Source organism: Arachis hypogaea, chromosome 16, assembly GCF_003086295.3.
Source record: "Arachis hypogaea cultivar Tifrunner chromosome 16, arahy.Tifrunner.gnm2.J5K5, whole genome shotgun sequence".
Classification (NCBI taxonomy): domain Eukaryota; kingdom Viridiplantae; phylum Streptophyta; class Magnoliopsida; order Fabales; family Fabaceae; genus Arachis; species Arachis hypogaea.
The window spans coordinates 1845383-1873084 of NC_092051.1; the positions used below are offsets into that span (position 1 = coordinate 1845383).

General features: G+C 34.7%; 3 protein-coding genes and 1 long non-coding RNA gene across 5 annotated transcripts; 3 read left to right on the forward strand and 1 right to left on the reverse strand.

The window, feature by feature from the left end:
• Nucleotides 1-9606: 9606 nt before the first annotated feature.
• Nucleotides 9607-11522, forward strand: LOC112759059 (uncharacterized). 2 transcript variants are annotated; one of them, XM_025807884.2, is made up of 4 exons: nucleotides 9607-9757; nucleotides 10231-10388; nucleotides 10469-10546; nucleotides 11218-11522. In XM_025807884.2, exons 1-4 carry the CDS (start codon nucleotides 9679-9681, stop codon nucleotides 11350-11352), a joined length of 450 nt encoding a protein of 149 aa, XP_025663669.1. In that variant the 5' UTR covers nucleotides 9607-9678; the 3' UTR covers nucleotides 11353-11522. The 2 variants fall into 2 exon arrangements, with proteins under 2 accessions (XP_025663669.1, XP_025663670.1); XM_025807885.2 differs by having other exon boundaries at nucleotides 9631-9757; nucleotides 10218-10388.
• Nucleotides 11523-17553: 6031 nt separating this feature from the next.
• Nucleotides 17554-20115, forward strand: LOC112754404 (ESCRT-related protein CHMP1B). The gene has a single exon (XM_025802042.3). It carries the CDS (start codon nucleotides 19294-19296, stop codon nucleotides 19903-19905), a length of 612 nt encoding a protein of 203 aa, XP_025657827.1. The 5' UTR covers nucleotides 17554-19293; the 3' UTR covers nucleotides 19906-20115.
• Nucleotides 20116-20394: 279 nt separating this feature from the next.
• LOC112754405 (uncharacterized) lies at nucleotides 20395-21371 on the reverse strand. Its single transcript, XR_011873721.1, has 2 exons — nucleotides 21033-21371; nucleotides 20395-20775 (listed from the first exon to the last, which is right to left on the reverse strand). It is a non-coding gene; the product is annotated as an uncharacterized lncRNA (long non-coding RNA).
• Nucleotides 20562-25759, forward strand: LOC112754403 (uncharacterized). Its single transcript, XM_025802040.3, has 3 exons — nucleotides 20562-22457; nucleotides 23316-23360; nucleotides 25406-25759. The coding sequence occupies exon 1, from the start codon at nucleotides 21731-21733 to the stop codon at nucleotides 22376-22378; it is 648 nt and encodes a 215-aa protein (XP_025657825.1). The 5' UTR covers nucleotides 20562-21730; the 3' UTR covers nucleotides 22379-22457; nucleotides 23316-23360; nucleotides 25406-25759.
• The last annotated feature ends 1943 nt before the right edge of the window (nucleotides 25760-27702 follow it).

The window sequence follows — 27702 nt, forward strand, 5'->3', positions numbered from 1 at the left end:
GGGCCAGTCATCAGGTTTGAAGGACCAAGATGGAAAGCAGCACAAGTTTGGTTCGAGAAGGGTTCCAAGACCCAATTTGCATGGTGATGGAGGCAAATCAATTGGCATTAGGATGGGGAAGCGAGAAAAACATGAAATTGCGCCATCTCCATCGCGCAGAACTCCTGCACGTCGTGGAATTTCTCTACGGAAGCGTCCTCGGCCTTCCTCCTTGCAAAACTCGCCAGTTGATAAAAATGGTGGCACAACGGAGGAAACCTTAGTAGATGGAAGCATGGCAGGTGCAGTGTCAGGAGGTCCAAAGGTGGCAATTATTGAGGATCAGAGTGTGCCAGTACCGCAGGACAAACCACCTATTGAGGTTGGTGATTCTGTTTAGAGTTTATGTTCTTATTTATTCTGTCCCTATTATTTATGGATAGTTTAAATATGATTGTTTGGAATATTAGGGGTGCTTCTAATAAGTTAGCCCGGGTGCATTGTAAGGAACTTGTTAGGAAATTTAGACATATTTTCTTTATTGTGGTTGAAACTCACTCCCCTTTTCAGCATTTAAAATTATTTTGGAAAATGTTGGGATATCACTCTGTTGGTATAGTAGAAGCAGAGGGACATAAGGGAGGTATTTTGTTTCTATCCTCTATGAAGGGTGTTTGTTGTAAGTTCATTGATGCTTTTGATCAAGGTGTTACTGTTGAGGTTCACTTTGATAATTTAATTTGGAGGTGTAGTGGTATTTATGGCAGTCCTCAATTTAATAAAAGGGTTCTCCTTTGGGATTATCTTGTTGCACAATCCATGGTTTTTCAAGGACCTTGGATTGTTCTTGGTGATTTTAATGAAGTCAAATTTTCTCATGAATCTAAGGGCTGTCAATTTTTTCATCAAAGAGCCGACATGTTTGCTACTTCATTAGGGGATAGTGGTTTGTTTGATTTGAAGACTATTGGGAGGCGGTTTTCTTGGTACAGGAGGGTGAAAAATTATGTTGACGTGGCAAAAAATCTTGATCGAGTATGTATAAATAGTAGTTGGTTATCTATCTTTCCAGAGGCTTATGCAGAAGTTTTAAATAGGCTTCAGTCTGATCATTGCCCTATTTTGGTGCGTTGTAAAGGTCGTTCTCAGCCTAAAGGGAATCGACCTTTCCGATTTGTTGCTGCTTGGGCTACTCATCCTGGGTATAGGGATATTGTGAACCAATCATGGTGGTCTGGTAATAGAGGAATTCATGGCAAGCTTTCGGAAGTACAGAAGAATTCACTAGAGTTTAACTCGAAGGTATTTGGTAACATTTTTGTTAAGAAATGTGAATTAGAGCAGCAGATTAATTATTTACAAAAGCGTTTGGAAGTGGTGGATAGTATTTATTTGCGTCAGAAAGAGCAACAGTTGCTTGATGATTATAATAATACTCTAGTGCAAGAAGAGCTCCTATGGTTCCAAAAGTCCAGAGAGCAGTGGGTAAGGTTTGGGGATAGGAATACAAGATTCTTTCATATTCAAACTCTTGCGCGAAGGAAGCATAATAAGATTCATGGCCTTTTTCTCAAGGATGGAGTGTGGGAAATTGATCCAGAGGTTCTGAGTCAAGAAGCAGAGTCTTTCTATAAAAGCTTATTCTGTCATTTGGATGATGTTGATTTGGGTTGCCTTGGTGATGTGCCTCTTCCTTCTCTGAATGAGGAAGCTTGCAATAACCTTACGACACCAATTACTATGGAGGAAGTCAAAGCAGCTGTTTTTCACATGAACTCTTTTAAAGCTCCGGGTCCTGATGGGTTTCAAGCTTTCTTCTTCAAAGAATATTGGGAGATAATTGGTCTTGATGTTTGGAAGATGGTTAAGCAGGCATTCTCCGGTGTTCCTCTTGATCCGAGAATGTTGGAGACTTTACTGGTTCTCATTCCAAAGGTTGAATCACCGGTATCTATGAAAGATTTCAGGCCGATTAGTCTCTGCAATGTAGTTTACAAGATCATCACGAAGGTCCTTGTTAATAGGCTTCGTCCTCATCTTGCGGAGATTGTTGGCCCGCTTCAAGGAGGATTTATTCCGGGACGAGGAACTCCTGACAACATCATTATTGCTCAAGAAGTCCTCCACTTTATGAAGAAGACTAAATCAAAGAAAGGCACACTGGCCTTTAAGATTGATCTGGAGAAAGCTTATGACAGAGTTGACCGGAGGTTTTTAGTTCATACCCTTAAAAGCTTTGATTTTCCTATTCCTACGCTTAATTTGATTATGAATTGTGTCACTGCTTCTTCCTTATCTATTCTTTGGAATGGGAGTCGTCTGAATGGCTTTACTCCTAGCCGAGGTCTTAGACAAGGAGACCCTATGTCACCCTATCTTTTTGTGTTGTGTATGGATCGATTGGCATGCTTTATTAGTCATCAGGTTGATTTGGGCTTGTGGGAGCCGGTTGCTATTTCTAGAGGGGGACCAAGAATATCCCACTTAATGTTTGCAGATGACTTGCTTCTGTTTTGTAGATAGGGGTGGCAATGGGGCGGGTAGGGGCGGGTTTTTGCCCTACCCGACCCCGCCCCGCCCTCCTTTGACCCTACTACTACCCGCCCCACCCCTACCCGCGGGTAGTAAACTGTTCTACCCTAACCCGCCCCTGCGGGTACCCGCCCCGCCCCTACCTGCCCCGATCAAAATTAATTAACATTTTAATTTTTGAATATTCATATATAAATTCTAATAATAATTTAAAATTTATACTTAAATTAAAATATAAACATAAAATTCATACAACGTCAAATAACTTGAAAGTAAAAAAAGTTAATGTTTGATTACTACAAATTTAACACTATAATAAAAATATTACATAATTAAATATAAGAGTCTTCAATCTTTATTCTTAATCACTTTCAACATCTTCATCATCATTAAAGGTTTGGAGGTCAAGATTCAAACCTGAAATTCAAAGAGATAACAATTAATAAGTTAATTAGTATTAAGTAAAAAATTAACATAAAAAATGTGTCCTCTCTAGCATTACTAGCCATGAAACTATCTTAAAGAACCTACATTGATGGAATTGAAAAACTAAGCAAACCATATAGAATGCTGTTGGAAAAGACATAAAAAATGATAAATAATATCATAAAACCAGATTATTAATCAGCCATCAACAATCAACAACTCAAAATCAACAATCCACAGCACAAAATCAAATTATCAATCATAAAAAAGATAACAATAATAGACACTCACTCTTTGTGACAAGTGTAACAAATTAACTCATCTTTATGCTATCAGAAATTTTTATGACTAACACAATAATATCACACTGTAGTCTCTTCTCTAAATACTTAAACCATCTTGACAAGAACTAACTTTTAAAAAAAATTAAGTTTATTCAATGTTAATTCTAATAAAATTCATTGTATAAAATAAGAGTAACAAATTTACAGTCAACGGGTTAATAATTTAATAAGCAAATTTGATACAACAATACTAAATGTAAGCTGTAACATCACCAACTTTGATACAAGAGACCAAGGGAAAGAAAAAAGAAAAATAATAAGCACTAAGCAGCTAGAGAGAAGAAAGATAAGATTTTGTATTTAAAGAGTTAGTGTACCTCATATCTCATTATAAGCAGCAAGTGAATCACTCATTACCTAAATGAGTTTCATGTGTATACATAGCAAGCATGATGACTTGATGGTGTTAGATTGAAATCAATTATAATTAATCAAGCACAAATCACAAGAATATACAAAAGGATCACATTCATTGACTGACTCTGAATCAGCTCCAAAGGAATCCATGGCATTATGGATAATCAGCCTTCAATTTTATAACTACCACAAGTATCTTGATTTTTAGAAAATATTAATCAGGAAAGCCATAAACAATGCTTAAACAGGAAAGCCATATGATATATATACAACATAAAAAATGAGAAGTAATAGATAATTTCAGTTTCCAAACATACTTTGATTTAAAAAAATAAAGATACATAAGGCCAACACACATAAATTAGGCCGATTCTTATTAGCTAGTAAGAAAACTTACAGTTATTACTCAAACAAATTGCAAAGCTCATGCTTTAAAGAAGTACATAATAACATAAACCAACTCAGCAAAGCAAATGTTAATTTCTTTAAAAGGAGAGGACCTTGGCAGGGCCAACAAATTCCTGAGGACTGAGGACATCATTCTTTATATAGTCATTTAGGAATTTTTCAAGATCAATAATTATTGTACTCAAAGAAGTCCTCCGTCAACAATTTACATAATATTAATGAAAAGTCAAGTTTAACTGTTTTAACATAAGAAAAATAAATTATAAAATCTACTCACAGAAAACAAATCTGGAGAAGGCAAGAAGCAAAGAGCAAGCCAGTAATATGTAAGTAGTGAGTAAAGGAGAAGTGCTTGCGGCTTACCAGTGAGACGACGACAGTGGAAGGAGGGACCGGAGAATGCAAATCGAAGAGACGAACAGCGAGGAGAGTGACGGCAACGAGAGAAGTCCGAGCGAAGTGAGTACGGTGAGGGAGAGCGGCAATGTGAGCGACTGCGCGACGACGGCGGTGAGCGACTGAGCAAAGCGTGCAACAGCGGCGGTGAGCCACGGAGGCGGTGAGCAAGGTGGCTGCTGTGTGGGTTTCTGAAATCTGGGTAAGTGAGTGCTGTGTGTGTTTCTGGGATTTGGGTATGTGGGTAGGTGGGTATGACCGTATGAGGGAGGAAACCCTAATTGCTAAAAGTGATATATATATATATATATATATATATATATATATATATATATATATATATATATATATATATATATATATATATATATATATATATATATATGAGGGAGTATATGTACACTCCGGGGCGGGTTTACCATGAACCCGACCCCGCCCTGCCCCGATCAACACCCCGCCCCGTTCAGGACCCGCCCCAGCCGGGTAGGGGCGGGTCGGGTACCCGCGGGTTCGGGTACTCCTGCCACCCATATCTGTAGAGCTACAAAGAGACAAGTGCAAAATGTGATGTTGATTTTAGAGACTTTTTGTAAAGCATCTGGGATGAAGATTAATGTCGAGAAGTCTAAAGCGCTTTGCTCCAAGAATGTCTCTGCAACAAGGAAAGAGGTTTTCACTAGGGTATCCTCTATCAGATTTGTCCAGGACTTGGGCAAGTATCTTGGAGTTACCCTTAGCCATTCTAGGGTGACTCGTTCAGCTTTCAATGGTGTCCTGGATAAGATTCGGAGTAGGCTAGCAAGCTGGAAAGGAAGTTTACTCAATCGGGCTGGTAGGCTCTGCTTGGTTAATTCTGTTGCTGCTGCTATTCCCACGTACCAGATGCAGGTCTCTATTTTTCTCAAAGGAATCATTAGTAAATTGGAGTCTATGATGAGGAATTTTTTTTGGAAAGGACAAGTTGATGGAAGAGGATTGAATCTTGTTAGTTGGAAGGTACTGGTTACTCCAAAAAAATATGGAGGTTTGGGGATTAGAGATCCTTATTGTGTAAATATTGCTCTTCTTGGGAAGCTAGTTTGGACTTTTTTCCAGCAGCCAAACAAGCTATGGGTCCAATTGTTGGATGCCAAATACCGATCATCTCTATATGACTGTTTTAGTTATCCTAAGAACAAGGACTCTCCCATTTGGAGGTGTCTTTGCAAGGCTTGGGAAGTGTTGAAGGATGGGTTTGCTTGGTGTATTGGAGATTTGAACCAGAATTTTTGGTTTTCTAGCTGGAGGAGAGAAGGACAGTTATCTAATGAGATTGATTATGTTCACATTTCTGATTCGAATCTCCGGATACAGGATATTTGGTCGGTTGGTAGGTGGCATTTGGATACTCTTTATTCTCCTTTATCTCAAAATCTGAAAGATAATATTCTCTCTTACAATCCAGATGAACAAGCAGGTCCGGAAGTGGGTTGGTATTGGAGTGGGTCTGCTGCCAAAGTCTATGACTCGCGCAATGGTTACTTGTGGTTGTGTAAGCAGCTGTTTGGTTGGGAGGAGCGGGAGAATTGGCTTTGGCTTTGGCGTCAGCTTGTTCCGGAAAAGCATAAGTTTTTGGCTTGGTTGTGTCTTAAGGAGGCTCTTCCTACTGCAAGTTTTCGCTTTAGAAGAGGGATGTCGTCATCAGATAGGTGTCCAAGATGTCTTTCTAGTTAGGAATCGGTTTTACATTGTATTCGGGATTGTCCAAAAGCTCAGCTTGTCTGGCATAGGTTGGATATTTCTTGTCATCCTTTGGAATTGAAGAACTGGTTTTTGTATCATAGCAGAGAGCATCCGTTCAAGTTTTTTTCGGGACTTTGGTGGATATGGCGAGTAAGGAATAATGACATCTTTAATCCCCATGAAACTTGGCCTCCGGAAAAAGTGATTTGTTTGGCATTAACTCCAGAAAAGGAGCTTAGGAATATTTTTGAATTACAACGTATGTCTCTTCCCTCTACTCTAAATGGTTTTTGGAATCCCCATCTATTGGTACTTTTAAGATTAATTGTGATGCTAGTTATTTTGGTTCGGGTGATAGTGTTGGTTTTGCTTGTGTTATTAGAGATTGTAATGGGAGCTGGTAAAGGGGGTGTTTGAGAATGATTGAGAGTAATAGTATTCTTCAAGGAGAATTGTTTGCTATTTGGAGAGGATATCTCTTAGCTTGGGATGTGGGTCAACGAGATGTTATTTGTGAGACGGATTGTGTGGATTGTGGAAGCATTTAATCTTGTTACTCAAGATGCTTTTGGGTTTATTGATCCACTGGTGCTTAAAATAAGAGATATCATGCATTGGAATTGGCGGGTTGACTTTCGTTTGATTATGAGAGATGCAAACACGGTGGCAGATACTATGGCAAAGATGGCGATGAAGTTACAACTTTCGCATGCGGAGTTACTTTCACCTTGAGAGGAGTTTAAGAGTAGTCTTGAACGGGACTGTCCCTCTATTTAGGCAATTCCTTGTTTTGTTTATTTTGTTTTTCTTTGTTTAATTTATTTCAGTCACCAAAAAAATATATATATGAAATGAAAATAACAAAGAATAATATTGACCTAAATAAAAGTTGATAATATATAAATAAGTCGTTAAATCAATGTGTATTTCATGTTGATATTTTATATATACGTAGTATAATTATTAAAATATTATAGAAGAGAATTTCGAATGAATGTGAATTTTGCAGGAGTGAGTAGTTTATAAAGAACATAAATTTATTGATGAATTTTATAGGTGAAGAAAATAAGAATTATGAATGAATGAATATAAGGTGTGAACTTAGATTATTGGTATATAGAATGCGTTTATAGTTGTGTACTTGTGTTGGGAGCTGTTCTCACAAGTCACAACCATGGAGTTGCGGCGTTGTTGATATTTGATAGACGCGATGACAGCGCCGACTCAGCCTTTTATCGCATTCAAACATTGTTCAACGCGCTGCTTAATTTAATTGTTTATGTTTATCCTCCCACTTCTTCTTCCTACGCACTCAAATTTCCATCAAACTTGTTTGTTTTGATGTGTTACTTTTAATTAATTATAATAACTAATCGTCATAATAGTATAAGAAGCCCCGGCATTTGTCATGAAGGAGCTTCTGTTATGGCCACATAATTCTATCTAAATTGTCCATGTGGGTAGTTTTGTTGTTGTTGGTATAGGAAAAATATAACTAAACAATTCCGCTAGATAATTAATAAAGATCTACCAAAAATAAGTTAATAAGTATTTTTAAATTGGAAAAAATATAGAGAGACAACAAGTTTAGTGAACAACGGAGTTATACATAGGATAATCTCCTTTTTCCACTTGTGATTTTTATAAGGATGTAGTGTGTTTTTACTTTATTGGATCAATTTTAAAATTATTGTCTACTTAACAAAATCGTTTGAACTGCGCTCTATACTAATTAATTATCGTTAATTAGTAGTTATTTAAATTTTATTTTTTAAAAATACAAAATTAATAATTATTAATTACAATTGTTTAAAGTTGACTGGTTAATAGTTATTTACTTATATTTTTTTATAACCAAAATATAAACAAATTTAAAAAAAATATTATAGAAATATCAGAATTTATTATTTTTTATTATTACTTAATTATCAACTTAATTTTTTTAATTTAATAATTTAATAATATATTTTATTTTATATTTTTAAATATTAATAATTAATTAATGAATAAAAATAATAAATTTTAATAATTTTTTAATATTTTTTATAGAAAAATATGTCAAATTTTTTTGTTGGCATACAAATGCTGTTAAAAGAACCAAAATAAAAAAGAAAAGTTCTATATACAATTAAATTGATATTAGCTTTCCAATATTAAACAGGAACCACAAAATTACAAGGTCTTACTACTGACCATGTTGAAACTCTGCCCAAATACTTGATTGATTTAAAAGTACGGAGTTGATATTATATCATGTGTCTCCCTCCTAAGCTTATAAATAAGGGGTTCTGTTTATGAAAAGCTATATATAGTCAAGCCATCAGAAAAGTCATCACAACACACTTTTATGAATGTTGAAACGCTTTTTAATTTCTCCATTAATGAGTTATAAAAATATCAAGAATCCGATAAGGATAAAGGACTTAGATAACCTGCGCAATAAGCTATTACAATCTACTTATATTTCTTCATTATTCATTTATTTGTTTTTTAAGTCCAAAATAATATTTTGAAAAAAGTTATCCGTACTTATAAATATGGCTCCTCGTAATAGTTTTTCATTTCAATAGTCAAATAAAAGAAAATTAGAAACTGTTTCTTTTTCAACTAATAATAAAATAGTATTTATCTTTTTCTTTTTACAATAAGAATTCAAACTCTTAATTTTTTTTCTGTTCATTCATTTTTTTATTAACTGTTATCATTTATCTCATAAATTTAAACAGATATAAAAAGACATGTGAATAATTATAGGTGGAAACTCAGGTGAAGTCGACTTCACGTGAAGTTGATACCTAAGAGCCGTTGGATAAAAATTTAGTCAAAACAGTCAAAACAGTCAAATCATCTAACGGCTCTCAGGTATCAACTTCACGTGAAGTCGACTTCACCTGAGTTTTCACCATAATTATATTTCTAACACGTCTCTTATTTTTTCAGTAAAAAAAATTTAATATATAATACTCTTTCTAAAAACTTGAACTAATAAAAAAAAAATCACAGAGACGATGATATGTCTAGTTGTTTAAGAAAAGTTTGTTCTTATTAAAAATCATAATAAAAATTAAACTTCAAATTATTCAAATTCATTTATTACTAACCGGATGACCATCTTTTACATCAAAACGTAAGTAATCAAGTAAACATATGTATTAATGTATGCAATGCAATTCCGTGGAGTTAAAGATTGCAAATTGGCATGCAAGTGTGATGAAATAAATTGTAAAAGTCTTATTTGATTGACGGATGAAAGAGAATTATTGGTTGGAATTGGAATCAAATGGGAGCAGAAAGTGTATATGAATTGTTAATCAACTTTTCCCACATTGAATATAAATCTATAACGACGACGACCCTTCTGGAAAATTTCTATGGCTTGGTCCTCTTTTGACTATGATCACACCACACGCGTATACATGTTTCTATATAAACACAATGAACAACACATTTTCTCATTATATATCGTGTTCGTGTTTTCATTTATTCTTCCATTTCCAAACAGCAATTTAATTTCATGGCGCCAGATGCATTGACAGAAGATCAAGTTGCTGAATTCCGAGAAGCTTTTAGCTTCATTGACAAGGACCATGACGGTGTGTATATTTTTCTTTTTTATCCCAAACTCTTTTAATTTCTTGAATTAAAGAGTTTCGTTTGTTTTTCTTGTTTGGGCGAGGAAAGATCTTTTTTCAAGTTATCTTTTTTTAAAAGATTTTATGAAAAAAGTAAAAGTAATTTTATGTTTAGGTATCTCATGTAAAAAAAATGTTTTTATTTATTAATTATGTTTGGTATAACAATATAAAAGTACTTTTTTGTTTATTCATTACATGAAAAACATCTTTTTTTAAGAAAAAAAGATCTTTTAAAAAAATATGTAAATTACAGCTTTCCAAAAAAGATGTTTTTTTTTTTATTTTTCTAGTGCTTTTACTTTTACTACTAAAAATTTGTCAAACATACTAAAAAATAAAAAAAAAATTTATTAAAAAAATATCTTTTTTTATCAAAATAATAACGTACAAACAAGCACTAAACTAATTTGAATGAAAGTGTATGTATATAGGATTTATTAGCGTGGATGAATTGGCAACCATTATTAAATCATTGGAAGGTAATGCAACAAAAGAAGAAATCCAACATATGATTAGTGAAGTTGATATTGATGGGAGTGGGAGCATAGATTTTGAAGAGTTCATCAATATCATGGCTACAAAAATGAAGGTACTTAGCTTCTTCTACCTTGCTTAACATGCCTAATCTCTCTTTCAATTTGGAAACTTAATTTTTGATGGATTTGGCAGGAAAATTTGGCTGAGGAGCTAAAAGAAGCATTCAAAGTATTTGATAGAGATCAAGATGGATACATATCAGCCACTGAGGTAAAACATACATCAATTTTGCGCTGTTTTCAGTTGTTTTCTATGAAGCACAAACACATTTCACTGAGTTCTGTCTCTGCGTATCGGATATATTTCAGATACACATGTTTATTGTATTTAACGGTGTCTTATTAAAAAAATAAAAAAAATTTCTCTAGATACGTTTGAACACATCTAAATATTATCACATGTCAGGGTATTTAATTTTATTCTTAACATGTATTTTTAAAATAAATTTAGAAATAGTATATATTATTATTTATTAAAATAAAAAATATTTTAAATACTTTTTATAATTAAAATATGACATTAAAAATAATTAAAAAATTATTTATATTTTAATATTAAAAAATATAAATATATTATTATAATTTATCTAAAAAATATTTTATATTTTATATATATTTGTCTTCGTATTATATAATATTTTAAAATTTCGTGTTGTGCTAGTATCCGTGTCAGTACATTATAGGTGGTATTGTTTCTTTGAATCTTTAGAGAAAAAAAGATAGTTATATGGGATTAGTTCAAAATGTTAAAGCTATTTTTACACTTTTTTTTTATTATTAAAAAATAATATGTGATAACCTAAATTAGTGGAAAACGGATACTATGATAACAAAGTGGAGATTATCATGGATCACTGAGAAACTAGTTTTGATGCTTTACAGCTGAGACAAGTAATGATGAATATGGGAGAGAGGTTGACAGATGAAGAGGCTGAACAAATGATTAGAGAGGCAGATTTGGATGGAGATGGTCAAGTTAGCTATGAAGAATTTGCAAGTGTCATGATGCTTCATTGATCATCTCATTTATCACATAAATATAGAGATAGGAAAACATAAACATAGATATATAGTAGGAGAAATAATGTATTTTTAAATAGCAAATTTTGTATTTTCTATTATGAGAAAAATGTAAAAGTTGAAGAGAAAATTTGAAAAAAAGAAATGAGCATAGTACAATTATTGTATAGATATTTCTCCTATGTTGATAAATGTAGTACCATTTAAGAAGTTAAGAGTTTTCGTTAAGCTTTTCAATAATATAAAATTTCACACGTATTTAAGAAATGGATTACGCGTTATTAATAATTCAGATTATTACATGTCAAATAATAATAAACAGAGTTTTGTACAACAATTATCCCCCAAATAAACTTCAAAAACAATCTAAACCTTTTTTTTTCTTTTTCAAGTATTATTGTCACATATAAACAGAATAAAAATATTACGATATATACAGATCATATATGTGAATATCTAGATTAAAAAAAAATATATTTCAATATTTTCTCAAAATTAAAAGATAAATTATTTTGAGTGACATATTATTGCATAAAAATTTGAAATTTAGATATCAATTATATGCTGATGAGGATATATGTTTAATCAGAAGTTGACACAGTCGTTGAACAAATGTACACCTCTTAGAGTTATTTAATTTATTTTTCTGACTAACTTATGTGAAGGGACTTTTGTGGATATTGATAATAGTATCTCTTCAAGTGAAATAGCCAGAACGAATATTAAAAGGTTGATAGTTAACTTAATATATGATCTGATAGTAGTTAAGAGGAATTAAATGCTGAAGATTTTAATAATGTGATGTTACAAGTAAATTTTGAAAGGTTAATAGTTAACTTAATATATGATCTAATAGTAGTTAAGAGGGATCAAATGCTGAAGATTCTAATAATGTGATGTTACAAGTAAATTTTAAAGTCGTGAGAATTTTACGATCAGAAACTTAATAATGAATCCCTATTAAATTAATCCTAATGGTGAAGGTATAGAGACTGAATCTATGAAAATTTTTTATGAGGAGAAGGAGGAGATTAACTACTTTACAAACGCACAACTTATGCTGACACAGCTTGTTATTTCTGACCGTACAATAATAAATAGAATAAAAAAGGACATGAATACCTCTTAAATGATCTACATGATGGATCATCTGGTGTACTGCATCAGATACTCCTTTGGCAGCTCTACCTCCAATTGCCTATATATCGTATCTCAAAACCATAAAAGGTTAACAATCCACTTGTTTTTGTGTCTGTTTGTCATTGAGTTTGGTATAGATCCTAACAGAAAAGTTCTCAATAGAATGTTTCTCGTAGAACTTCTTTCATAAACTGATGCAGCTGCTCACAGAATCTCCATCAATATTCAGTCCTAGCTGATATGCCACGTCTTATAGGATATGGTAATCTCCCTACAAGACAGGTGAAAAATATGGGATTTAAGACATAATTTCTCGATTAAAGCGAAAACTAATGCCAAGTTATGGTCCCATTCAATCATATCATATAGGTTACATTCTCAAATATCTAGCATGTCTGGAGTGTGTCATGATCTCTTTGTTTAGCTGCACTAATAATTTCTTCTCGTCTATAAGACCTGAGCACCATAACAAAAAAGTCATAATTAAAATTGAGGCTCCAACTAATAATACAAATTTTAAACACATAAAAAACATAATTAGATGTTATACCAGTTGTCAAAGTATATTAACAATATGGTCAATCCAATCTAATTTATATGAGATCTATTCATAACCTAACAAATTGTGTACCAATAAACTATACTAAAATAAAATAAATTAAAATAAAATTAAATAAACTTTAATAAAATAATTTAAAATAAACTAATTTTTTATTAATCATAACAAAAATTAAAGTAAACTATTTTTTTTCAATTGGAGTAACATAAGTTTCATCAGAAAATAGAATAAAACTGTTTTGAGACTTTCCTAAAATCGGATGGTTGGACTTGAATGAGAAGCTTAAATATTGGGAAAGGAGATGGTTTTCGACTTGGTTTGCTTTTAAAAACTGCCGTCCGAGTTGTGAGTATTTGACAGAATGGGGGGTGGTACCTGCAAAGACACTCTGATGCCTAAGTTAGCAAGGGGATAAGCAGGTTTAGAGAGTATTGAAACTTTGGTTTACTTGAGTGTGTCAGTATATTTATAGGTGATGATCCAATAACCAACGTTGGAATCGTTCCACTTCTGAAGGTGGATAACCATCCCTAGGGTTGTTGAGATATCTCTTCTAGAAGTGGATGAGAGATTTTATGGGGCAGTTACTTATTTGAATAAGTGTTATCTGTCAGTTTATGTCGAACCCGACTTCTTTGAGAAGGTCGGGTGAATAGTAAAGACCAACCTTTAGATTAGACCTTTTTATCAATAATTGCTTATTTGTTTTTCTAAATTATTGTTGTATATGTTTAATTGTTTATATCTTAAATTGTTTTCAACCAAATGTACAAGTTTAAATAAAAAATATTTAGACAACAGACATTATTGAACTCAAAATCTATACAAAAATGTCAATTAAAACTACATTATTAAAGTTTATCCTCTTATTTTGCATTATTTTTAGTTTCATAATCACTAATTCCTTCTTTTAAATATGTTCTTTTCTTTCCTTCAAATTTATATTATGCTCTCTTTGCTTGTAGTACTTGATATATTATTCTAAAATAGACGTAAATTACTAGCACTTTATTTCTTTTTTTAACAATGTCTAAACAATCAACATATTCATAGATTTAGAATTGGCAGGACTCTAAGCTTTCTCTCTAAATTGTAAACAGTTATTACTTCATGCTTGACACCTTTTTCTGTACAAGTTCAACCATTCATGATATCATTATAGTCATATTTAATTATTTAAATTTCATACACTATCTAGAATAACCATGTGAGTACTAGCGATAATAAACATCTTTCCAAAAGCTTAAACTGATTTTGGGGTTCACTAAGGATTGAACTCTTGACCTTTCAGATCTAGCACTTTAATACCATGTCATGATACCACTCATTCCAAAAGCTTCAACTGATGGAAAAATGTAACACTAATGATTATATCTCTAATACTCCTTAAACCTCCATTGTACACATTATATAAATATTCTATTGGCTTCTCATACTTTCTCAATTTTTTAATAACAACATAACATATTACATATTACTCATGATTCCTAAACTAGCAACTTTTGTTATTTTTATAATTACCGATACTTTTTTTGAACTTGCTATTCCTTCCTTCCTATCTACTTTTAACTTATACTCAGTTTGCTCAAAATACTTAATATAATTTTCTGAACACCATAAGTGCATATTATTTTTTTGGACAATAACTAACTTAAACAATACTTAAGCTAAACCATGATGTCGGACTATTAGTTACATCATTGTAATAATATTTTCAAGCTCAATATATGTATACAACCTTGCGATGTACCCTTTTTTTTTGTTCTCACGATATCTTCTAATTCGATAAACTAAGAATTAATTCGTCGCGAATCGAAATCTTATTTTAAATTTTTCGTTGTCTAATAAATTTTTGGATACACAAGATGGAATTCTAACCGAGCTAACCACGGACCCTTTTTTTGTCTTGGGCTAAGCCCAGAAACCCTACCCGAACCCCGACCCACCCAACCCAAGATCCTAAACTAATTCTTCTCCACTTCAACGCCACTGCAAGTTGCTGTAAGATGCTCCCATTGTTATTGATATCTCCCCTTGTTGCAACGAACATATTACAAGCTCCTTCTTCCATTTAATTAATGATTTGGATCAAGCATAAGTGCAATCGGGTCAAGTCCAAATAGGTTTCTCTGTTGGCGTCTCCTCCGCACGAAGGTTCGCCACAAAGGAAGGAGGAGAAGCACACAAGGCCGCAGCCATGGTTCACCGGCGATCTTCTTGTTGTCCATTCTATCAACCTCTGATCTCCTCCGAAATTCTGAATTCCATTTGGACATTGCATTGGGCCTGTAAATTCTTCCTTTTGACACTTGCAGCTTCCCTTTCATCTCTCTTGATGATTCTTGCTAACTCCTTTGGAGGTCTCACATACCATTATCGCCCCAAAACTCTCAAAGAAGCCATTTCTGTCACTTTATGTGCCAATTCATTACCCTTCTTTGGGGTCCAGGTTAGACCAACTTCTGACTGGTTATTTATCAGTTCGAATATGTCCTTTAACACTGCATCAATCTCCCAAAACTTGTTTCTTGATTTAATTGTTTGGACTAGTACTAAACTATCTGTCTCAATTAAACATCTCCCTAATTGCAGATTTTTAGAAAGAATCACGGCGTCCCTCATGGCATGAGCTTCAGCAGCTAATGGAGATATTGTTTTGAAGTTCATTGTAGATCCATATAGAACTTTACTATCACAGTTCCTTATCACTGCTGCCGATGCTGCTTGACCAGTTTCTTTATCAAAAGCTGCATCAATGCTAATCTTCATCCAACCATCTGGCAGTGGCCTCCAGGTAATTTGTTTCCTGTGTCTGTTATTTGCTACTTCTTTTACTTTTTCTTTCTGCTCTGTTGATTGCCTGAATTCTGCTTCTTTGCTGGTTGTCGTAATAATTGTTGTCTTTGGGCTGAGCTGTTTATGTTGAAATATAAAAGAGTTCCTAGCTTTTCAAATAGACAACTTATGAAAGCCAAGCTGTTGATCCTACTCTGTATTCCATACCCATCATCAGCCTTCAATCTATTGACTATTGCTAGTAACCACTTCGTGAAAGATGTGACATTATTAGGGGTGGGAGAACATTGAATCTGGGATCCAAACCACACTGCTCTAGTCCATGGGCATAATAATAGTGCATATTCCACTGTCTCTTCTGCCTCTTGACAAATGCTACAGGTAGAATTTTTGACAATTTTCCTTATAAATAGATTATAGTTCATAGCCAAAATATTATGACAAGCCTTCCAAAGGAATATTTTCAATTTTTGGGGAATATGCATTCCCAAATCGTCTCCATAACTTCTTCAGATCTGTACTTGATGATGCCTGATTTCGAGCTTGAGTTATCTTCTCTGCCCTTGCTAGATGATACCCCGTTTTCACCGTATATTCTCCGTTTGTCTTATATGGCTAGATCAGACTATCTTGCTTATTTATTAGGTTTATTGGTGTCTTCATGATTCTCTCACCAACCTGATTCGGAAAGATGCTCTGAATTTTTCTCACATTCCAGCCTTCTCCCTCTAACAGGAGTTCCTTCACCTTTATGTTTCTTTCTCCAATTGGGAGTTCTAATCTCCCACTTCCTTCTATCCAATTCTCGGCCCATACATTCACCTCTGATCCATCACCAATGCTCCAGCAACCTTTCCTTCTCAAAAAGTCTCTCCCTTCCAAAATACTGTTCCAAACCCACGAAGCCTCCTTACTCCTCTTAGCTTCCCAAAAATTGCCATTCGAAAAATAAAGAGCTTTGAGAATTTTTACCCAAGTTGCATCCGGATTATTGATAATTCTCCAAGCTTGCTTAGCCAAATAAGCTAAATTATGTACCTCCAAGTCCTTGAAGCCTAATCCTCCATCAAATTTTTCTGTCGTTATTTTTTTCCAACTTTTCCAATGTATACCCCCTTCCTTTTCCTTGATTTGACCACCAAAACCTAGCGATTTTTGCACTCAGTCGATTACAAAAATTCTTAGGAAACTTTACTATGCTCATAGCATATGACGGTATTGCCTGTATAACTGCCTTAATTAGCACATCTTTTCCTGCCTGATTCAAAAGGTTTTCTTTCCAGCCCTTAATTTTGTTATCTATTCTCTCCTCTATCCATGCTAAAGCTTGGTTTTTAGATCTTCCCCATTTTGCTGGTAAGCCAAGGTATTTTTCCGAATTTTCCCAAGTTGAAATTCCCAAAATTTCTTTTATATTTACCCTTGTCTGGATTGGGATAGCATTGCCAAAAGAAATTTCCGACTTCTAAAGATTTATCTTCTGGTCCGAGACTTCTGTATAACAATTAAGGATTTGAATAATCTGATATACCTCCTCTTCATTAGCCTCTGCAAAAATAATACAGTCATCTGCAAAAAGTAAATGCGTTAATAAAGGAGCATTAGAAGCTAATTTTATTCTTGAGATAATATTCTGGTTCTGGGCCTCATTCATCAAAAACACTTATGCAACAATGATAAACAGATATGGAGATAAAGGATCTCCCAGTCTTAAACCTCTTTGTGGAACTATCTTTTTTGATAACTTTCCATTAATTTTAATCCTATAGTTTGCACTCCTCACACAACTCATTACCAACTTAATTCATTTCACTTCAAAACCAAAAGCTTTGAGCACCTCTTCCAAAAAGCTCCATTCGAGTCTATCGTAAGTCTTATTCATATCTAGTTTAATGGCTAGCATATTGACAGCATTTTTTCCTTTTCTATCTATTTTATGAAAAGCCTCTTGTACTATAATAATATTATCCTGAATAAGTCTTCCCCCTACAAAAGTACTTTGTATCGGAGATACAATATTTCCTAAAAAATATCTCAATATTAACACTAAAATCCTGGATATAATTTTATAAATAAAGTTACAACAACTAATATGTCTAAGATGATTTAGGTTTTCTGGATTCTTAATTTTAGGGATTAAAACTAGGGTGGTTTCACGAATATCATCCGGCATAACTCCATCAACAAAAAAATTTCTCACCACTTCACAAACATCCCTCTTAATAATATTCCAATGCTTTTGATAAAACCTACCATTGAGGCCATCCGGACCTGGTGCTTTCATACCACCCATACTGAAAACAGCTTTCTTAATCTCTTCATCACTTATATCCTCCATAAGGTATTTATTCATCTCATCTGTTACTTTTTTAGGAATTTTCTTGATGCACTCTTCCATATTCACCTTATCAGAGGCTTTGAATAATCTTGAAAAGTAATCTTCTACTAAACTCAAAATCTCAGTTTTTCCTTGAATCCATTGCCCTTCATCATTCTTAATTCTGTCAATTCTATTCCTATCTCTTATTTGAATAGTTGTGGCGTGAAAGAAAGATGTGTTTTTGTCGCCCCACTTAAGCCATTTAAGTATAGATCTTACGCCCCAATATTTCTCTTCTTGCATCCACAGTTTACTAATCTAATCCCTAATCTGTGTTATGCTATGTTGCTGATCTTCTGTGAACTCGGAGTTTTGTAACTCCTTTAGCCTTTCCTTTAACAACTATTTTCAAATCAGCCCTCGCAAAGGTTTTCCTACTCCATCTTTTTAAATCCTCTTTACAATGCTTAATTTTTTGAGTAAAACTATTCCAGTTATATCTATGCGCACTTATCCTATTCCATCCTTTTTGAATAACTTCTTTACATTTCTCGTGGTCGTCCCAAAACGCTTCATATCTAAAACACTTGTTTACTTTTTTAACCGGATTAAGGTTAAGTACTAAAGAGCAGTGGTCAGAGCTAATAGTTGGGAGGGCTTATAAAATGACGTGTTGAAACATTTTCCTCCATCTCCAATTGACCGGCGCTTTATCCAATCTTTCCCTAATTATAAAACCACCTCTAGAATTACTAAACCATGTGAATTTATTCCCCTTTAGATCAAGGTCCATTACACGGTTAGTGTTAACAAAATTTTTAAACTCTTCCACCTGATCCTTAGGTTTAGGGTTCATGTTCGAATAAATAAATGGGCCGTGTGCGAGTCTTAGAAGAATAATAAAAAAAAAAAGAAGTATCGAAGAAGAAGCCCAAACCGTGTGGTAAATGCTAAACACTTTCCCTGTTTCCACACTAAACAGCACAATACAACTTTTCTTCCAAATTCATATTCTCTATCTTCTATTATTTTTTTCTGCCCGTTGTTTCAAAATTTCCCAATTTTGTCTCTGAAAAAACCCTAGGTAATCCCATTTTGGAAGCGCTGAATCGAATCAATCATCATGGGGAACACGGAGAAGCTGATGAACCAGGTCATGGAACTCAAATTCACCTCGAAATCGCTACAGCGCCAGGCGCGAAAGTGCGAGAAGGAAGAGAAATCGGAGAAGCTCAAGGTCAAGAAGGCCATCGAGAAAGGAAACATGGACGGCGCTCGAATCTACGCGGAGAACGCCATCCGCAAGCGCACCGAACAGATGAACTACCTCCGCCTTGCATCGCGCCTAGACGCCGTCGTCGCTCGCCTCGACACGCAGGCCAAGATGTCCACCATAAGCAAGTCCATGGGGAACATCGTCAAGTCCCTCGAGTCATCGCTCAACACCGGAAACCTTCAGAAGATGTCGGAGACGATGGATCAGTTCGAGAAGCAGTTCGTCAACATGGAGGTCCAGGCTGAGTTCATGGAAAGCTCCATGGCTGGATCCACGTCGCTTTCCACGCCGGAGGGAGAGGTCAACAGTCTCATGCAACAGGTCGCCGACGATTACGGCCTTGAGGTCTCCGTCGGACTCCCTCAGCCGGCAGCGCACGCCGTGCCGGCCAAGGAGACCGAGAAGGTCGACGAGGACGACCTCTCCAGGCGCCTTGCCGAGCTCAAGGCTAGAGGTTAACTTATGATTTTTTGAAGAACGGTTGGAAGAATCGTTTTGTGAATGCAGTGTTACATAAGCTATATTGTTGATTATCGTTACTATTACTAGAACTAAATAATGTTGATGATCATGATTGTTGGTACTGAACGTTGTTGAGAATGAACGAGAGGAGTGGTTTGTGTATATTTTTCTGAATTTTGTTCCTAAAATCTTATTGCTGTTTTATTATGCGGACTTAGCTTTTATGTTCAAAATTTGCTTGATTGATATGCCCGATAGGCATGTTGATGATATAATGCTCGTATTAGTTTTTGTTGCAATAGCATTTATGAAAGTTGTTTCTCATTGATGATATAAAAATGGAAATCTGTTAAAAGAGAAAATGCAATGATAGGGAGTTGACGAATTCGGCTGCTGGAAGTTGATGTTGGATGAAGAACCACCACACTTATTGTTGTTGTTATTCTCCCATCTTGGTTTCTTGGATCTTGGTAGAGGATTCTCTTCGACAACAATCACGGATGTATTAATAGAATGGTTGTAGCAATCTTGGCATGAATATTTAACACAACCATATTTTGACTTTTTTACATATGCATTATATAAAAGACAGTAACTTCAACAGCAGAGCCACAAACATTCTTGAGATTGAGAAGATGGCAAACTGGAGAATAATGACCACACAAACATTGTAACTGATATGAAAAATATCAACAACACATATAATTATTTAGAAGAAAAAAGAAGGATCAAAACAAACACTTGGATATCTTTTTCATGCTCTTTGAGGATCTTTGCAGCACTGAGAAGCATAGCAACATGAGCATCATGACCGCATGCATGCATCTTCCCTTGCACTTTAGTCGTGTGCTCCCATTCCACCAGTTCCTAAGGTACACATATCCCAAACATAAAAAAACAACGAATATAATTGGAAAAGACGACGACTTGATTTTGACTAAAACTTGAAGACGTTTTTGGCCCAAAAAAGGAAGGACAAACCCGGATAAAATTCATAATCCTCTTTTTTTTTTCCCCCCAAAAAAAGGAAAAATTGTTGACGTCAAAACCATTCAACAAACACATGGTGAGCAAAGATATGAGAGAGAGACTAAGAGATGAAAGCTACTAGTCTAGTTGAGAACCTGCATAGGGAGAGCAACCATGTCGGCTATAATTACAACAAAAAGAGGCTTTTTTGTTCCTATGAAGGCAATAATACTTGTTAACGCAACTTGTAAAAAATGGTGGATCACAAGGTTGTAAGCCCCGTTCTGTTGGTCGCAGCACTTAGATGACCTACGCGGATCACTGTAAGTTTGGCCAGGTGCTTCGGCGACAAATTGATGGCTCCACACTTGTCTCAGCCAATCTGCCAGCGCGAAGGTTACTCGTTGCCGAGCCTGCATCTCTGCAGAAATTGGCCCGGGGACTTTCCTGAGCCATGCACATTGCTATGGCCCAACCACGTTAACCTGTGATCCAGTTACACTTACCCAGAGGATTCGAAATATATAACTATGATAAATCTCTGATCGTTTCCCGATGTGGGACTGACTAACTAAACCCTTTGATATCATCAAACACCACATAGAATTTCAAATTCCCAGTGGAGGAGTGGAAAAAGGAATAAAATATATTAGGAGAGGCCTTTTGTGTTTAAGTTCAACTTACTTACCATTAACAAATTCTGCTTCTCGAACTGATCCATTGTTAATGCCACACACACACAGACATTGTTCACCAAACCCTGAATTTAAGTTTATCTGCATTCATAATTTGAGTTCCTATTTTTTCACCTCTTATCCCCAAATCCAAAACCATCCGAACCCTAAACCTCTCAATGCCAACAGCAGCGGCAAGGGATTCACCTTCAGCCAACAATCTCGACGACTACTCGGCTTCCTCAACAGTCATCACCTTCGACCGCCCCATCCCGTTGCTCCGAGGCCCGTTACCCGCGGGCCCATCGGACCACCCGTCGTTGGGCCCGAACGTCTTGGCTTTCCGCGACGCGCGTGCCTGGGCCTCCGCGTACAGATCCTGCGAGCTCAAGATTGTTCAGCAGTGCGAGGAAGGGGCGAGGATCGGGTGCGCCATCAGTTCCTCCAGCCGGTGCAAGCCTCCATGGTGGAAGGCTCTGCTTGGTTCCAAACCCTCCGATTTGAAGGAGCGAGAGCTCTGCGAGGAGCGTGAGATGGCGAATTGCTTCGCTGAAGCTAAGGAGAAGTGTGTTGAGTTTGCAAAAGACAAGTGCTTGGTTCCTTTCAGGGACGCGCGGATTAGGGTCAAGGAAAGGGGTTTTGATTCGAAGCGAGCTGGGAGATTGATTCACTGGGCGTCATTGCCGGAGAGGACGTTTCGGGTGATCAGTGCACTGGGTTTTGATGCTGAATTGGGAGTGACAAATCGCAGGGCTGGTGAGTTGGCGAGATATGATGATTGTGTGAAGTGTATTTTGGGTGAGCAGGAACAAAGTGTTGAAAACTGAAACTTGGATTTTGAAAGAGGAAGCACATCCAGCATGGTTTTGTCAAATGCATGTTTTGTAATATTGTTTAATGCAGGAGGTAGCATTTCCAACCCTTGACTTTGATCCTATTTATTGGATTAAGATATCCCGGTTGCCTTTGAGATGTGTTTTCATGCTAGTATATGTATGTCGATATGCGTGTTTGTGGTGTAAGCACAATGGAGAATGGGAGATGTAGGAATCCTTAGAATCTAAGATCTCCACTGTCATGGTTATTCTATTTATATGTTTACATTGGGCATCATTTACTTGAAATGTCTAGCATGAACCGTGAAATTCCAGGAATAATTGTCAAATCTGGTGTTCTTTAAAAGAACTCTAGGAAAATGGAGAAAAAATTACTGAAAAGTTGGAAAACTCCACAATATTTACAACTCATTTACAAAAGAAAACAAAATCTACAAAGAATCTTTCTATCATAAAATATTTGAAAGATATGTGAAAAGAGAGGTGAGTCCTCACTCAATTATAAGGATGTGAGAGTGAGAGGAAGCATTTTAGTGATGAAGTATAGGCTATTAATTTGTTATTCTTGTTGTTATAGCAGTGCACTATGAGCACCCTTTGTTCATTTATTTGCATTAAATCAATCTCATGCAATGAGTGGTATTATCTTTCACAGTCCTAGACACTATTTTGTGGTTTCCATTTACATAGAAAGAAATCGTATTCAGCAACTTTTTGACAAATGCCTTTCACCATTCCTAGCATTCATATGCATGAAATATCAAAATTCAAATGTATTGGAGTAGAGTATTTTTTTATGCCTTGCTTAGGCAGTTAACATAACGCTGTTCTGAGTACAACTTTTGAGTTTTATTGTCTGACTAGATTGTAGAAGATCTTAAGAAGCACTTGGATTTGTAGTAACTTATTCCTTCGTTGGCTTGTGCAGAAGTTCAGGTTGTTGCCATCTCGCAAAGCTTGATCAAGTATTCAGGTTTTACACTCTTATTTTAAAACTGTTTTGGAATTTTCTTTGATGGTTAATACACAAACATGTTTTATGGTCATGGAGTCATGACCAGAAAATGCACTTTAGTCCTATCTATTGTTAACTGTATAAGGTTTTGTAGATGTCACCTGTTCAGTTAGAAGCTAGCCTTTGAATTCTGGAGTCTACATCAATTTAATCTGATAACTAAATCCACTAGGTTTTTCCCTTTTACCATACCATTCTTTTTTTAATGTTCAGCTAGCTTTTTACTATGAGTTCTACGGTTCAACCACAATATATTTCCCCTTTATTTTATTTTATTTTATTTTATTTTTCTCGTTGTTTTGCATGTTTGGGTTCTGATGTTGAAGGATTATGAAGAGTATGTTCAATCTAAATAGTTGGATTAACTCGTTGAGTCAAAATTATTGGTACCGTCTCTAGTTTGCTTCTGCTTGTATGATGATTATCTATACCTATTATCTAGAGGATTGAGGGTGTTTGTGTTTATTAACTTTGTTTGGTCTCTCTCACAATTTTATTTTGTACTATAATTCTGAAGTGGTTGTCGAACTTGATCCCTTCAAGTTACACTCCTTACGGATTCTTTAACCATTGAGCTATAATTCTTTTTGTGTTTGTCGTATGATATAAAAAATTCAAAGCGGTCCAATAAGTGGTGCCTATTGGACGCTAGTGGTTTTAATGGAGATGTTAAAATATGTTTCCTCTAAGCTACTTTGGAATAGCTCAAATGTTTAGAGACAAGTGGGTTGAAGTCTCAGGTTTATCATGTAAGTATATCAATAAAATGCTCTGGGGTAGAATGTTGGTTGAAAATGTGGTGGTGCCTTAGTTCTCTTTTTTTTTTTTTTTTTTTTTAATTGGGACAGGGTGGTACCTTCTGTTTGTTCTGCTTGTTATGGCCAAATCTTTGCTGACTTAATTCAACCGATGCAGTCCAGAGTGAAATTTAAACTTCTGTTCTATGTCATACCCTCATACACCAATTGTGAGTGCCACACATTGTAGATCGAGGCCTGTTTTGTTGACCTATTCTATCTTAAAGTACATATTTTTGTTTGTTCCTCCTTGCCTTGCTTCAAATGGGGCTATATCAACTGTTACCTTCTAATCTTATCTATTTGTGTTTGATGTGTTTGTGTTTGCTCATGGAAACATCAAAAAAGGAGGAAGTAACTCCCCTTGAACCTTTGCTCTCACACAGAAGTAGCTCCCTAACATATTATTTTATATTTAGCTAAGATTTTCCTGTGTTTTGCTTGTTGCTACACTTTTGTTGATATTATGTGAATTTGTTTATTGGTGCTAGAAAAAGAGGGGCATTTGGCAAGCAATTTCTCCATAATTAATCTTACGGTGGTTGTTAGAGGATGGAGAAATGAAATACTTTAGGGGTTTTAGACTCACTTTTCCCTTTAAAGACAAAGTTCAATTCAACATGGTAGTCTATAAGTTATTTAAATGTGTATAATATCTTATTTTTGTTTATTCCTTCATTACTCGTTTATTGAATCTTCCTAAAGAACGAAGAAAAATACGCATTTCTCCCCAAAATTCTTTACTTTTCTTGCCAACTTCCAAACATTTGTCCATTGGTGTGAGAGAGAAATTAAGTTGAGATTTAAGTGTGTGGTTAGTAGGAGTACTAGGTGGGAAACATAGAGCCATGGAAAATTTCTGAAGTTGATTCTCGGTGGATAATGGAGACAATGAGATGATTGTAAAATTTTAAGACAAAATGGCCAGAAACAACAATGTTCATTTTGCTTATACTTCAAATGCCCTATATAGAGGATTGATTAGAAAAAAATATTTCTTTTGTGCTAGTAGTTAGTATTTTTATGCAAATTTCTATAAATTTAATTGCGCTACTTCCTGGGCGACTCAGTTGCTGAAATTAACGGTTTATGATGTGCCCTACAATTATTAAAACAAAGACTTGGTCATTGTGGAAAGGGTTGCCTACTTGCCTTCACATCTTTTTCTTTTATTTTTAATGAACGAATTGCCTTCACATCTTTCAGGGCTGTCGACTTGGAAGGTGCTGCGAAGTTTCAGTGATGGCCCTCCAGGAATTTATAATGCTTTTAGGGCCCAGTTGAGTTCACTTCTCCATTCTAATTCAAAAGAATGTTATTTCACACTACTTAAAAGTAGGGGTGTTCAATTCAAATTAAACCGCTCATCTAATCCAATCTAAATCGAAAACCGATTAAAACCGTACTAATTCGGATTTGATTGGATTCTATTTTTTACAAACCGTTGGATCGGATCGAATTTCGGATCTACTTTTCATAACTGATCCAATCTAATCCAAACTGCACAATGTGTTATAATATTATTATTTTATTATTATATTTACAATTATATTTATAACATGTTCAATTGTTTATACATTTTTATATTATTCATATATTATTATTATTTAATAAATATTTTATGTTCAAAATATTATTTATTTATTTATTTATTTTAACTAACCTATAATTTTATTTCTATTGTTATGTTATCGTTGGCTTTTTAATATATTGTTGAGACTTGTTATGTCATTGTTGATTACTTAAAATTTGATGTTGAGACTTGTTATATGTATTTAATTTTTTTTAATTTATAAAACCGCAAATCCAATCCAATCCAAACCGCTTGAAATTAGATCGGATCAGATTGAATTTTTTTTTAAAAGCATCCAATTCAAACCGCACCGCAAATAAAATTAGTGTTCGGATCGGATGAGTTTTTTACTCAAAACCGATCTAAACCGCACTGCGAACACCCTACTTAAAAGGCCATTTTGATAAAATTTTGACACTCAAAAATTACAATATTTATATTTAGTAAATTTTAATAAGTATATGATTGTTTTTTAATTTACTGAACATAGAGTGAGGTGTTTGTGTGTTTTTTAAAAGTATAAATATCTTTTTAAAAGAATTTTATCAAATCGAACCTAAGGGATGAATTATTTAAATTAATAATCATTTTATCACACTTAAATTTTATTGTGATTCATATTTTAGTACTAAAATTCTCATAATTGTTTACTCTTAAAACTTATAGGGTCCAAAATCCAAATAGATGGAAACTCAGGTGCAGTTGACTTCATGTTAAGTCGATTTCATGTGAAGTTAATAGCTGAAAACCGTTAGATGATTTGACTGATTTGACTAAATTTTCATCAAATGACTCTCAGCTATCAACTTCACGTTAAGTCGACTGCACCTGAATTTTTACCGTCCAAATATCATATTTCCCAAAATTACCGGAAAGTTTCATTTGATAGGTATGGGTCAACATATGAAAAGTCAACACTGTTACGACTGACGAAGTTACTAGGTAGTTTCCAATGTTAATGACGAGAAAGAAATAGAAGCACGATTCATGGGGCGTGATTGACCACTAACACCTTTTCCATTGGCGTTATCAACGTACGTATGAAACCTGCTCCCTCTCTTGTTCGTCACAGTTGGAAAGTACGAAGAAAATATAAACCTAACCATACCATACCCTGTGACACTGAATAAGTTTAGAAGCAAATTGGAAGGAGGAAAACCACAAGGTTGGTCTACACTCTAAAATCTAAATATAAATAATGTGTTGGTAACTTGTCAAGATTTGGCGTGTGGTCTGCACAAACATTTATAGATTCTGAGTAATGGATTAAAATTAAACATATAACCGCATGCATAGTTATCAAATCCGGACTGGACAGTTTGACCGAAAAACTGATGAACCAGATCCTTAATCGGTCTGGGTTAAATGTCTAACTGTTTTCGCATTAACCCGTAAAAAACCGGTCTATCCGCACTAGAGGTGTGTATGGGCCGGGTGAAACCGGGTTTGATGTGACCCAGACCCGACCCGAAATATATACCGGGTTTATTTGTTAGATCCAAACCCGACCCTAGACCCGATGAAACCTATACACTTTTGGGCCACGATTATACCGGGTGAAAATCGGGCCGTTAACATTATATTACCTTGATACCTTCTTGTAAGTTAGCATGTAAAAATATCCAAATTTCCAAGACTCCAACCATTATTTGACATGGTAAAATTCACTTAGAAAAATATAATAAGAAGTAACTCTTCTCTAAAATTAAAGTATAACCATAATCAATACTAATATTGCCTAATAACACCAAATATTTAAATCAATACAAATAACACAAAATTATGCATTAGTCTAAAGTCTTATGCATTTTAAACATAAAACATTAACTTATAGTCTTATATATAATGACTAATAACACAAAATATTAAGATTTACAATACTTAAATTTCACATAATAATAGCCATCATCCATCACTAATAACACAAAAT

Coding starts and splice junctions, on each gene's coding strand:
- LOC112754404 (XM_025802042.3), top strand. CDS start 19,294: ATGGGGAACACGGAGAAGCTGATGAACCAGGTCATGGAACTCAAATTC.
- LOC112759059 (XM_025807884.2), top strand. CDS start 9,679: ATGGCGCCAGATGCATTGACAGAAGATCAAGTTGCTGAATTCCGAGAA. Junction 10,389..10,468: donor TCATGGCTACAAAAATGAAG/GTACTTAGCTTC, acceptor TGGATTTGGCAG/GAAAATTTGGCTGAGGAGCT. Junction 10,547..11,217: donor GATACATATCAGCCACTGAG/GTAAAACATACA, acceptor GATGCTTTACAG/CTGAGACAAGTAATGATGAA.
- LOC112754403 (XM_025802040.3), top strand. CDS start 21,731: ATGCCAACAGCAGCGGCAAGGGATTCACCTTCAGCCAACAATCTCGAC.